The 12,712-nt window shown below is 38.6% G+C and overlaps 1 protein-coding gene across 1 annotated transcript in view; it reads left to right on the plus strand.

Moving 5' to 3' along the window:
- The window catches only part of nr5a2 (nuclear receptor subfamily 5, group A, member 2), an 80,210-nt gene that overhangs the window by 60,460 nt on the left and 7,038 nt on the right, over positions 1–12,712 (plus strand). Inside the window, exon 10 of the mRNA XM_077717488.1 lies at positions 494–641. Within this exon, the coding sequence (XP_077573614.1) occupies positions 494–641 (148 nt within the window). The remainder of the gene's footprint in view (positions 1–493; positions 642–12,712) is intronic.

Raw genomic sequence — 12,712 nt, forward strand, 5'->3', positions numbered from 1 at the left:
AGGGTTCGATAGTATGGACTGAACTTTCTGAGATTAAAATAACTCGTGCTGCTTCCCACCTCTACAAACGGAAGAGATACAATGAACATTTTCAGACTGCAATTGTTTTGCATCTATCAACTTTCCAATTAAATATGCAATAAATCGCTAATATAACTACAAATTTAATCTCAAACAGACCCAGTTTTCAGGCAAGGTGGGTGTCATTCAACAATTCCAACATTTGCGGTCGTCAAAATCAGCAAATCATGGAGTGAGACTCACCAAATGTTTGACAAATAGTTCTACCACTTATATGCCTGAAACTGGATGGAAATGAGATCCGATTATTGGCTGCGGTTACCAATGTCGATGTGCTGCTTAGCTATCATTTTTTAAAAATAAGACAACTATAACTGTCAATCTTATTGTACTACTTATTTTTTTACCGTATTTATTTTTGCAAAAACAAACAAAACTGATACTAAATATTTTTCTATTTTTGCTATTACAGGTAGACTACGCAGTGATCGCATCCCAGGCTGGGGCAACCCTCAACAATCTATTAGGCCACGCACAAGAGCTGGTGGCTAAATTACGTTCCCTGCAAATGGACCAACGGGAGTTCGTTTGCCTAAAATTCCTGGTCCTTTTTAGTCTTGGTGAGTCCAAAGAGTCTGGTATTGGAAATGTGTGAGTTTGTGTGTGTGTGTGTGAGTGAGTTTAAAATGATGAAAATCTTTCAAGAATGCATGACCTCTATTCAACAGTTAGTAATGTAAGTTCGAGTCTGCTTTTGACTCGTTTATTTGGTTGTCAGAGGTCACAAGCTATTTTTGCTTCCTGTTTTTTACTGTGTCAACTCATGTCATTAGTTTCAAATTCATCACTTAAGACTACTTTGTTCAACTTTTGGGATCAGAGGTGAAGATAATGATGCAAGGGGTAAAGGACTATTTGTGTTGACAGTGTTTACAGGAAAAGATGTGGAAAAAAAGCAGGAAAGGTGGTCAGAGTTTTTGAAGGAATACTATGTTTTAAAAGATAAAGATGAGGGGTAACTTGTTGGTAGTATTTGTGTGTTCTCTTTTTCCAATTGGCTATCCACACTCCAAACTAAGGTCAGATATTGCCAAGAGACTACAATCGTGTCTTTTTCCAAACAAGAGTCTTACAAATAGCCTCTGAGGGACACAAACACGGAAACACACAAAAACACCTACACTCACACATACCCACACACAGCAAATAGTTTTCCTCTTGGCTCTGAAAAAAACAAAGTACTTATAAACTCATATTATTCTATCTCATACTTTGTGATCTCTGAAATGTTTAATGCTTCTGTCTGTTGTAGAGCGGTGGAAATTAATAGATGGAATTCAGGTGTGTGTGTGTGTGTGGTGTTTACAAGTTAGTTTAGCTCAGTATGTCTTTACATGGCACAGTGTTTGCTAGGGTTCATGGTCTAAATAATTTGGCAGAAACATCATCCATAATGAAAGACTGACTTCAGGGATGTGTTTAGCCCCCGGCAGTGCCTGTTCTCCAGCATTGCCGGAGTCTCCCACAGAAGAAACCTGACACAGGTGGCATTGCATTTGCCGAAGATATCTGTGGTGGAATTGCTGGTGTTTGGACTCAGCAATGCAAAGCCTAGAGATTTAGCATTGATTCACACCTCACACAGCTGAACAGAGGTGTACTATTGATGGGCTGATCAGTATATATATATTTATATATTTACTGATGGAATGAGAACGCAAATGTTCAAAAGTATTCTGCCAGAAGCACCAATTACTGATACGGATGTAGCCAATTGAGGCATTATGGTTTTGCATTGGCTGCTGATTAATTTATCATAATTTACACAATTAAATTACACATTTTTTTAGGTTCTTTTTTTATTAATATGACTGCCAAAACATCCTAAAAACAGTTTTGTGGCAGCTAGTTCAGGGCGGACCCTACTGCCTTCCCAAAGTCATCTGTCTTTGACACCATGTACGACCCCCAATGAGGAGATAGCAATATAGAAAAGGGATGCATGAATGGATTGTTTTACCTTGATAGATGTCTGTGCCATTCTAGCTTTTGATTGTTCAGTGACACTTGTCATTTAAGACAAAATTCCCATAATACTTTTTTGACGTTCTCAGGTGTACATTTACCAGAAAGAGATGTTCTATTAACCATTACTCTGACCTGAAAAAAACACTGATATAGACTACAGTCAATTTTCTACAATTTTTCTTTGCCTTTCTTGACCTTTTCTATTATTTCTCACACTGACTGAGTCTTTCTCTCAACAACAGAACTCTTAGTTAAGCCAGTTGTCGATAAAGAAAGAGATATAGATGTCACTCCAGATGAGAGAATACTACTACTGAACTGAGTTTGACCGTATATTTTTGCTCTTTGTATTATTTTCTCACTCTCTCGCTTTATCCATCTGTCCTTGCTATCTACTGTCAGTCTTTTTGTCTCTTGTGAAGGCTTTGGCCTTATATTAAGAGAGAGATGATCACTCTACTTGCATTGATCTCTGTGTGGGGAACTGTGAGCAATGGCTATGTGTGTGCTCGTATGTGTGGCAGTAAAGTCACCACCATTAAAGATTGAGCGAGACAGAGTACAGCGCAGGTCAGAGTTCAGTAAAGAATTACTGCTAGTTGTCTAGTGACAGAACAGTGGTAATGGGTCTTTGATTTTCTTTTAAAACGGCTTAAGTACTTAATCGAAATACTGCCAAGTTGCTGTTTAATATGATCATTATGTGATAGGTAAGCAAAGAACTGACATCTGGGCATTAAAGGGAGTCTTTGTCCTACTATTAGTTGAGAAAGACATTTAACATGTTGATTGCTGTGAAAGTTCTGTTGTTTAGTGCTTGGATTATAAAAAGAGGGGGAAATTGTGTGAGATCCCCCCCCCACCCCCCCCTACAGAATGGGCACGGGAGGGGCGACAGAAAAAAAAAAAACATCACTCATCAATTTTCACAAGTATGGTGTTTGATGTAAATTCCCTCAGCCAGAAACAGACAGAGCTCATATTGGCAAAGCACTTGCAGGCTCAGAGGTCAAAATCTGGTCTGCCAGCAAACGGCTGGGCTCTGCAGGTCAGACCACGTCAGCTCTAATTGGGTGAGACATGCACTGCCAGTCCTCGTCAGCTGGGAGGAGAACCAGAAGAGCTGTCAGCACAGTGCTGAGTGCTAAATGCTCCCAGCAGGGAAGCTAGATTTGTGGACACTACTTAGAATATTGCTCCCAAATTGAAGTGTTTAGGAGAAACAACAACACTTCCACTCCAACCCAAAAACAATTGTTAGCAGTGCACTCTTGGTATCTTTGTTTTTTCTTTTTTAACATCATGTAGAATGAAAAAAACTGTAGATCCACATGTATATGCTTTTTATATGCTAAAAATACATGCTTTTAATTTTATATTACACATTTTAAGGTGTTCTTGATCATTAACTGAGAGGGAGATCTTGACTTTTTTATTGAAACACTGCAGGCAAGAAGAAAACTGTTTGAAGTATGACTGACCTTGACTGAAACATTCTCTATTTCACGTCATGTCTACTATCTATATAGTGAGTACAAGGCAATACACTTAAGTCCCAGTCAGGTGGTTTCCAATTAGGAAACAGCCATAGCTGGTCAGAATCAATGTGCTTATCCCTTGTCAGGTTATTCATACACCCTAAGCCATCCCCCAGACTTCTTACCCCTGGCAAATATTCTTTTCTTGAAACCAACCAAATCATTGGAACTTGTGAGGGTATTGATTAACATAATAAGACAGCAACTATTCGATATCAACTCCCATTGGGTTCAATGCGAGGGCCAAATAATGGAGCATGTAAATGGCACAGTACTATACAACTTCATTAAAAGCAACACAATAGACAGGTCATTTTATGTTAGGCTTATTTTTGCTCACACTTGGATGCTCTTCTGTCTGGTAAGGATTTGGTGTGCCCCATATATGTCTCTTCAAAATGCAATCTTATAAGTCATAAAGGTAAGAGGAACATTACTGATGACAATAAGATTTTACTCAATAATAAGATTTTATTTCTCACTCAAAAATAATATACTCTCTCCTGATTACATCACACTAGGTGCTGTATAGAGTTCTTAGTGTATAATTTGAAATGAGAAAAAAATCAGCATCTGTCATGAGGCTATTTGAATGCCAGTGGTTATTGTCATTATTACATAGTACATTGATATGTCAGTTTAATCCAGTTTTTAGAGGAAGGAAAAGCATACAATCTGCAGCTCAGTTGGTTCAAGGGGATTCATGGGTCTGGACAGTGCATAATTCCCGATTGGCTTGGTATGAATGAGTGGTCATAAGATAGCAGAGGCAGCTAGTGGATTGGTGCATTCACAACAATAATGGAAAATAATCTGGTGGTGATTGCAATAGGGGTGCACAACTGTAGATTTATGTATAAGGCTAATAAAGTGCCATCGGTGCACAATACTTCACCTTCATCGCTCCGCTTTGACTGTCGTGTAAAGTGCTGGCCAAATACATGCTGATTGAAAACTATTGAACTGTCATCTACTTTTCAAACAAATCTTTTTTTCCAGCCATCAGCATCCTGCGGTCCTCATTCTGAGGCAGCAAGCCGGCAAATAAAAAAGTCCTTCGCTCAAACTTTCTCTAGCAGACAGATCCAAACTCAACTAATCAAGTTTGAGTGTATAGCCTTTTCTTTGCTCTTGTTCTGTCTCATTAGGAGTAGGCGGAAATATGCCCTAAAGCGATGAACCGAATACTTGCACCTATTTTCTATCAATTTTAGCCTAAGAAACAGAATGGGCCTACCTCTTTGTAGGGAATTTGGTGTAATCAGTTGGCAGAAAAGGCTTTTAGAATTTATGAAGCAATAAAGCTCCAGTTTGCTATTATTACCATCTGCAGGCTGTTGTTATTAAGACTTGTTGTGGTGATTTATGTGTAGTTGAGGAAGTAGAATCTTCTTTTTCTTCCCTCTTGCATCTCACCTGACAAAAACTCACCTTCCATCGACAGTGTCATCAAAAAATAATCACACATGCACCTTGCCAGAAAAAAAGAGAGATTTTAAACAAGGACAAAAGAAATCCCCTTCAAATGATAATTAGCTAAAAAAAGTACTAATAGTATGAGAAACGCAACACATCATATTTTTTGCAAGTTGTATCTATCTTTAACCATCCTTATGCAATTTAAAAAATACAATGCAAAAAAATTGTCCATAAAACAAGTGTCTATTTCATTAATATTTCGACATGGCATACCTATCTGTGTTAAAAACAGAGGTCCCACATAAATTGGCAGTGTGATTTAAAAAAACCCAAAAAAACGCATGCATTTTAATTTTCCATGCAGCTCAGATGCTTAGAAGTATTCTTAATTAATATGAGCAGTGTTACTTATGGTATGAAGTGAAGTGTTCAGGTCCACCTCACAGTTTTGAGATGAAGGGTTAAATTCTCATTCTGTTGAATTAGTTGGTTGGGATAGGCTCTAGCACCCCTACCACCTTTGTGAGGATAAGCAGCAGAGAAAACGAATGAATGAGTGTTACTTATTTACCAATCCCCAGTAGTATATACAATGATGCAGTTGTAAAGCAAGTTTTGCAAGAGTTGTAATCAACCCGTTACAACCATAACACGTGCTGCCCCACCTTGCTTTACATATCTCAATATTGCGGAATTTGACACACATTGTAACCTACTGCACTCAAATAGCAATGTCCACCGTAATTACCCCATTAACTACTTAAGCTCTATAACTAGACAGGCATTTGTAAAAGTTTTCTTAAAGGGAAAACTGAAAGGAAAGACATATTTCCCTGCCTACACCCTGCTCTCTAGTGTGTTATGATTTAAGGAGGCCATGTGAAGTTGTTGCCCAACCAACATCTCCCCACCTCTGCCTTATTACGGGCTGTCAGTTTATTATAAAACATTAGGAAAGCAGAGGGACACTTGCAGTTACCGTCTTATCGATCGGTACGGATAGATTCTCTGATTTAGAGTCTGCCTCGGCTCATGCTCTTCGTGTTCTCTATCTCCCATTTGCTTTGGCTATTGATGTTTCAACATTAACAGTTACAAGCTGCTACAGAAAATCAATTCTCAACTTTTATTACCGGCTGGATAACGCTGAGGGGCCCCCTGCCAGCCCATACTTAGGAGCTACGGACGTACTGCCCGGCAGGTCAGATGTTTTCTAAGTGTTATCGGCAATATCAATCACTTGTTGAATATACTACGGTGGTCTTTGGAGGCCTTAAGAGTAGAGGAAAGGTAAAGCAAAGTTGATGTTCATTTGATTTAATCCTGAATATAAATTTGCTCATATTGAATCTGTGCAAACACTGTAAAAACACCTCAACCAGCTACAAACGATTGCTCTCCTCAGCCATCATCACTGACCAACCGTTCACCTGTTATCTGTATGTGTATCTGCACCTAAGTAGCGCCAATGTGGAGGCTGAGGCCTTTCAAACATTTATGAGGCGCTACCGAGCAACACTACGGGATGTCTATTGGGACAAACAGCCCCCGGTTCTGTGCTCGCAGTCACGATCAATGGAAGTCAAGTTTATTTCAACGCTTTCCTCCTCGCCCTCCAGTCATGGATTGGCCCACTGGTGGGGCTGTATTACATTTACACTACGTGTTTTTGCGACCGCATGTTTCCCAATTGCCAGAGCTTCAGGTTATCATTATGAACAGGACTGTCCGCTACAGTGCTAGCCCTAATACATTCTCAGTGGTCACGTCTTGGGTCCCAGTGCTGTGCTGGCTAGGAAACCGCTCCACTCCAATTAACAGCCAAGGGATGCACGCCTGGGCCGGGGAGAACTGCACAGGCTACCGAGGGCCCTGCGGTGAACGGGCCGACATTAGTGAAGGAAAACAAATTGTGCAAACACAGGTGTTGCAGCATATGATTTGATACCACCCAGTTTTTCCTGCATACAAATCCTTCTTTTGACACATAACAACAATTTCATTGCGTCTCTAGCACTTCAATTGTTCTGGAAAGGCACTTAGAAACATGAACACTTTTTTTTTGTAATGTAACACTCCGGTTGCCAATTGTCAATTTCTGATTGCTACTATTTTTACAGATTGCAGTTATATTGTCAACAATGAAACTAACTTAATACTAGATCAGTTTCATTGTGGAACAGGACAGCTTGGTGTACTCAATCTGTGGTATAGTTGGATATTTTTCTTTTTAAATGTTGCCCAACAGATAAAATGTCTGAGGAGAAAATAGAGGGAAAAAAGTGGATAGACACATACCAAGCCAGAGGTGTATTTGGATATACATGCAAAAACCTTTATTATTTACTTTACTACTTGTAAAGTTTCAAAGAATCTGCATTTTTTATCTGTGAACAGAGAGGAAACCCTCTGAGGAAGGGAACACAGGAAAGGACAAAGTGGGCTTTTGTCATTCAGTGGAAAAGATAAATGGTATTTGGCTTTTTTTTAATCTATTTCGAGCAGTTCAAAAACTTTAAGTAGCATGTAAAATTGAAATGGAAATGGATCCACTGTTATATTAATTTATAATTCTTTTCCCATTGTCTGTGTGACATAGTAGTTATTTTAGTTCTTGAGTTTGAGTTTTATTCCAGTTTCCTCCAAATTTCGAAAAATATGAATCTATTTACTTATTTTTCAGTAGGGTTGAATGTGAATAATTGTTGGTAATTTTGCCCACTGAATGACTGATGCCCAGTACACAGTGTAACTGACCTAGACTCAATTTTACTCAGGATTACAGGGAACTCATATAAATTGGAATTATTGACAAATACCTTCCTTGTGTAAACAAAAATTGTAACAGGATGCACAAGAGAGGGCAGGCCCCTATGTTAAGTGCACTAAAGGTCAAATGTTCAAAACTAAAAATGCAATCAGATGGACCCCCGCCTGTTAATCATTTGTCCAGCTGTCAACAGGAATAACGTATCATATGCCTTCTGTATAGGTACATTCTACGGGAATGTGTCGTTTGCTTAGAAAGTACATTACGTACTTTATGTCCTGAGGTCATGATGAGTCATTGTTAGTGTTATGATAGTCATAGTGTGGTCATTTGTAACTCAAAAATGGAAATTTCTCATTTTCTGGACCACTTTTATCCTCATTAGGGTGGCTGGGGGGTGCTGGAGCTTATCCCAGCTGTATCCTGGGCCAGAGGCGGGAGACACACCGAATCAGGGGCCGTAGGAGATGGTCAACTATGCACACTCGCACCCATACCTAAAGGCAATTTAGAGTCAAATGAGTCGATCTCGTCATAGTATTGCCTGGCATGTGGAGTCACAGCTATTGTGTTCCTGTATGATTTAGCACAGTATGCAACCATGTGTTTAAACTATGGTGGTGGTAAGCTTGCGGTCAGGTGGCTGCTATAATACTATACACCCTGTGTGTGTGTGTGCGTTGCAGCTTTGGACAATGTGGTTACAAGATACCTCTGAGCAGAAAGGGAACAGAGGGGCTTTAAGGTTTTGTGAGTGCATGCTGTAGTTTGTGTGATTGCACATCATTGTGTGTGTGTAACCACAGACCGTGATTAAATGTTTTGAAGCACAGATGATCCAACAGGTGCCTTGGATCACTGGCTCTGGTTCACCCATTCTAACTCCCTTGCCGGTGACACTGACAACAAATTGTCACAGCTCCTGGTTGGTCTTTTCTTAACCTGAATATTTTTAGCAACAAAGCCACATGTAGGCAAAGCTACCGTCTACGCACACACATTTAACATGTTTGTCTGGCTTTTTCTGTATAATAATATAAATATTTTAATACAAAATGAAGAATGTAGTATAAAGTCATAATTTTAGGCATTTTCCATGTCATATACTGACTTGCACAAGCTCTTGTTTGATGCATGGTGGTTTAATGTCACCTGCCACTGATACCATGAAACACATTAAATTGCATGCAAGTCATACTTGTAAATCCAAACTGAAAGTTATACAATGACAAGTTATTAACATAGAACAACTCAATAAAATCCTAACTGGAAATGTTGTTCTATCTTACTTTCTTAAATGATTGAAGATTTACTACTGTGCATAGTCAGTAAGCACTTTATTCCTGGTCGGTACATGCCCATATAATTCTATTGTAATTTTTGTGAATACCAGACAATTAAAGATCCAAACAACAAGTACACAATGTATTACTTAAAAGAAATGGTGGCCAAACATGTCACCTGACATGAATACTAAGGTAGAGGGATTGGAAGCCCACCAACATGGAGGAATTTGCACTTAAATTGACACCACTTGTCGTGACAAAGGAGCAAAATCACATAAAGAGCGAAAAAGTTGATAGACGTGTGGAAAATATGGTTACACATTCTTTAGTCAGCAATACCCATTGCTTAGATTCATCAGGAGAGAAACAGAGAAAGTGATAGCGTAGTCATGAAACCAGAGAAAGCGAGAGAAAGGAGATCTAGAAAGAAGAGGGAGGTGAGGTGCTATGGATTAACTGTCCTTCATTCCGAAAATATACATCCCTAGGCACTTGGCGTTGAATTATTAATTTAAATTTGTCAGAAAAAGAATAAGAGGCGTCTATTGACGGGGAGACGGGCCCTTTAATGAGACCATTAAAGGGGAGGCTTCCCACAACAGGCACCTTACCGATTGCTGCAGGAGTTTTAGGGGTGGTGGGGGGCTCATCTGTGAGGTACTTGACCCCCCAATGATTTTCTGTCACTTTATCATAAACAAGAAAGGTTTGACTTTCCCCAACACTCGGCAAGCCCTCCCACAGCTACTAAACAAACCCTGTGTATAATTAGCCAAGGGGCACAAAAGTGCACTGAATGTAAACAAGGTTATAGCACATACGACAATATCATCTATATCATAAGAGATGCATTTCTCTGCACAGAAGCTATTTCTATTACTTGTCTGGGTCATACAGTTGAAGAGAGACATGCACTCGAGAAATACGTCATTGATTTGGCCTTTAGTTATGGAGTATTAAATTCAAAAGGAATTGTTATCGTGTGCGTCCACAGGGCAGTGCTGATGTATTGTGTAGAATTATAAACTTAAGGTTATTGCTTTTATAATAGTCCTATCACATATGCGGAAGAGAAAAGTGAGTAGCAGTGCTTGTTGCCCTTGTTGACGTCTGTAGTACCTTGTTTTACTTTACCTTTTTTATGCCAAGTTAATGATGAGAGTGAAACGGACATCATGACACTTTTCCTTCAATTACTACATACTATGCTGTTTTATGCTAAACTGTGTTATTGTGTGCATGAACTGCTATTGACTATTAAAAGGATAAAGTCAAGACACCCATCCTAATCCCTATATAAGAAATCCTGAACACATGTCCATGTTCTTTGTGCAATGAATTTTGGGAAGAACTCAATTCTATCTCATATAATACCTTTTACATATATAATTTCTTGAATTTAATTTTGTAAAACCCATTGCATGGTGAATTTCATACCAATATAAAAATGGTTTCTGCGACTTGTCATTCTTGGGCTAGTGTACTTGTCATTTTGGCGCTTTTTATGCTTTGCAAATTTGCAAATTAAGCACAAGGTATTGGCAGATATATATTATATGATAAGCAGTTAACAAATAAGACTCTGGTCAACATTATTGTCAGTCAAAAAATCAGACTTTGAAAATAATTGTGCTTCTTGGCGAATTGGAAAGTTGGAAGAGTTTTTATTATTCTTATCACCATTATTATTATTAGCAAGGTGAGAAAGCGTTGGCCTTGGGGTGCATTTGAGATCAGGACATTATTTCAATGAATTGTTTACTCCAGAGGGGATAAAGATGGGGCCCTAAAATGAAAAGAAAGACCTCAAAGAGGTAGTGGCTTTATTGCTGATTTGAGACTCTGAGTGTCCCTCTGGCAAATTGATTTTCATTATGCTGAGACAACCTGATATTTTCTTTCAATTCACTATTTAAAGAAAACAATCTATATTTTATCTTGCAACTTGCTGGATTTATCATCCAGATTTTGAATGCAGCAGTTCGACTGATAATCATCCTATAAAACAATATTCCAATTTACATGTTGCCTGTAGAACCAGATATTATTTGAGCGATACAAAACAGTCTTCAAACAAATGAATATTGAAATAATGCATCCCTTATTTGAGACTTGGAGTTTTCAGGGAAGAAAATCAGTTGCCAACAAGATGTAAATTTATTTAAACCATACAATAAGTCGGCAGAAAAAAATTCCACCCTTTCATAACCAAGACAGCAGCCTCTCATACAGTATTTAAATAATACACTTCCAGACCAATCCCTAGCACCATTCAGCCAGCATAAACAATGAGAACGCTTTCCTTTCTGGTGTTCTTGTGCACAGAGCACCTTCCCTCTTGTTTATTTTATCACACCTTAGGCCTTTTTGCCTCTATTCCCATCTCTTGACCCCTCTCAATTGCCTTGCCGTGTTCGCCAACCTGTCCTTGGGCGACAGAACAGAAAAGATCGCTACGTACATGTTAACAATAACGGGCATATTGTCAACCAATCTGTAGAGTTGACGTTTTATATCCCCAACTGGACCAGATTCACTTCCCTTTCTATGTTTCATGTCATCACACCTCTTGACTGCTTGGTAGGTGCATGGAAGGACAAATTGAGCCCTCATACTTAAGTCTGACATGCTGACAAATCCTTCGGTTGTCTTCTGAGAGAGGAAGGAGGTGTGCGGCGTTTGCAATTATTTATTGCTCACACAGAAACTCGTCAACCAATGGGCTGGACACTAGCTGGAGGGCATGTGGCTACACTAAGTTACTGTAAGCCAATGCGGTGAGATAATCATAGCAAGAGATATTGTGTTCAGAACCTAATGAGGGTTTTCCATTAATGTATAAGAAGTTTTTGAGTGTGGTATTCGTCAGATTCTTACAGCCTATTAAATATAGATGAGGGCCTTCAAGGACATTTGTGGCTGTTTGCCTGTTTTCCCAAATTAGTCATCACAGACTAGACTCCACTCAAAAGGAATTATCATTAAAAAGCTAAAAATGTGGGATTCTGTAGTATTTTCTGGCATTGCCAAGTAAACTGTATTTCAATAATATATAATAATAGTAGCAACCTAAGTCTATTCACTTATTTTTTCAGGAAATTAATAGCAATTATTTTAAGAAGGTGATGATATGATGGAAGACCAAATCAAGACAAAATATTAAGCATTTAACTATATCTATCCGGATGCTTCTTTTCCATGTTTCATCATAGGAAGTCACCTTGCCAAATGGTGCTTGACTTTCCATCCATTTTCCATAACTTTGATTCTCAACCCATCTGTCCAAAGCTGAAAATGTTTTTCACAGCTGTTTGGGCTTAATTGCAGACATGTAGTTGGGATAAAACATTCTTAATGTTCATCCCAGGTCAGACTTGCATTTACCTTTTAGACAAGCATAAGCCACAAATACTATTACCTCAATCCAAAATTTAATTTCACCATCAGTGTCTATTCATGTTGTAAATGAACTGGTCTTGAATTGTGGGTGTTGCAAATACTGTGGCGAAAAAGAAAATGATCCAATAAGTAGGACCAATATGTTATATTTAGCCAATTTGTATTTTAATACCCATCAGTTTATTATTAAGTGCTTCTTTTCTGAGCAAATATAGAGAATCAGTTATTTAAAGCTAAATGAAATGACTCAA

Source organism: Stigmatopora nigra, chromosome 5 (assembly GCF_051989575.1).
Source record: "Stigmatopora nigra isolate UIUO_SnigA chromosome 5, RoL_Snig_1.1, whole genome shotgun sequence".
NCBI classification, from domain to species: Eukaryota; Metazoa; Chordata; class Actinopteri; order Syngnathiformes; family Syngnathidae; genus Stigmatopora; species Stigmatopora nigra.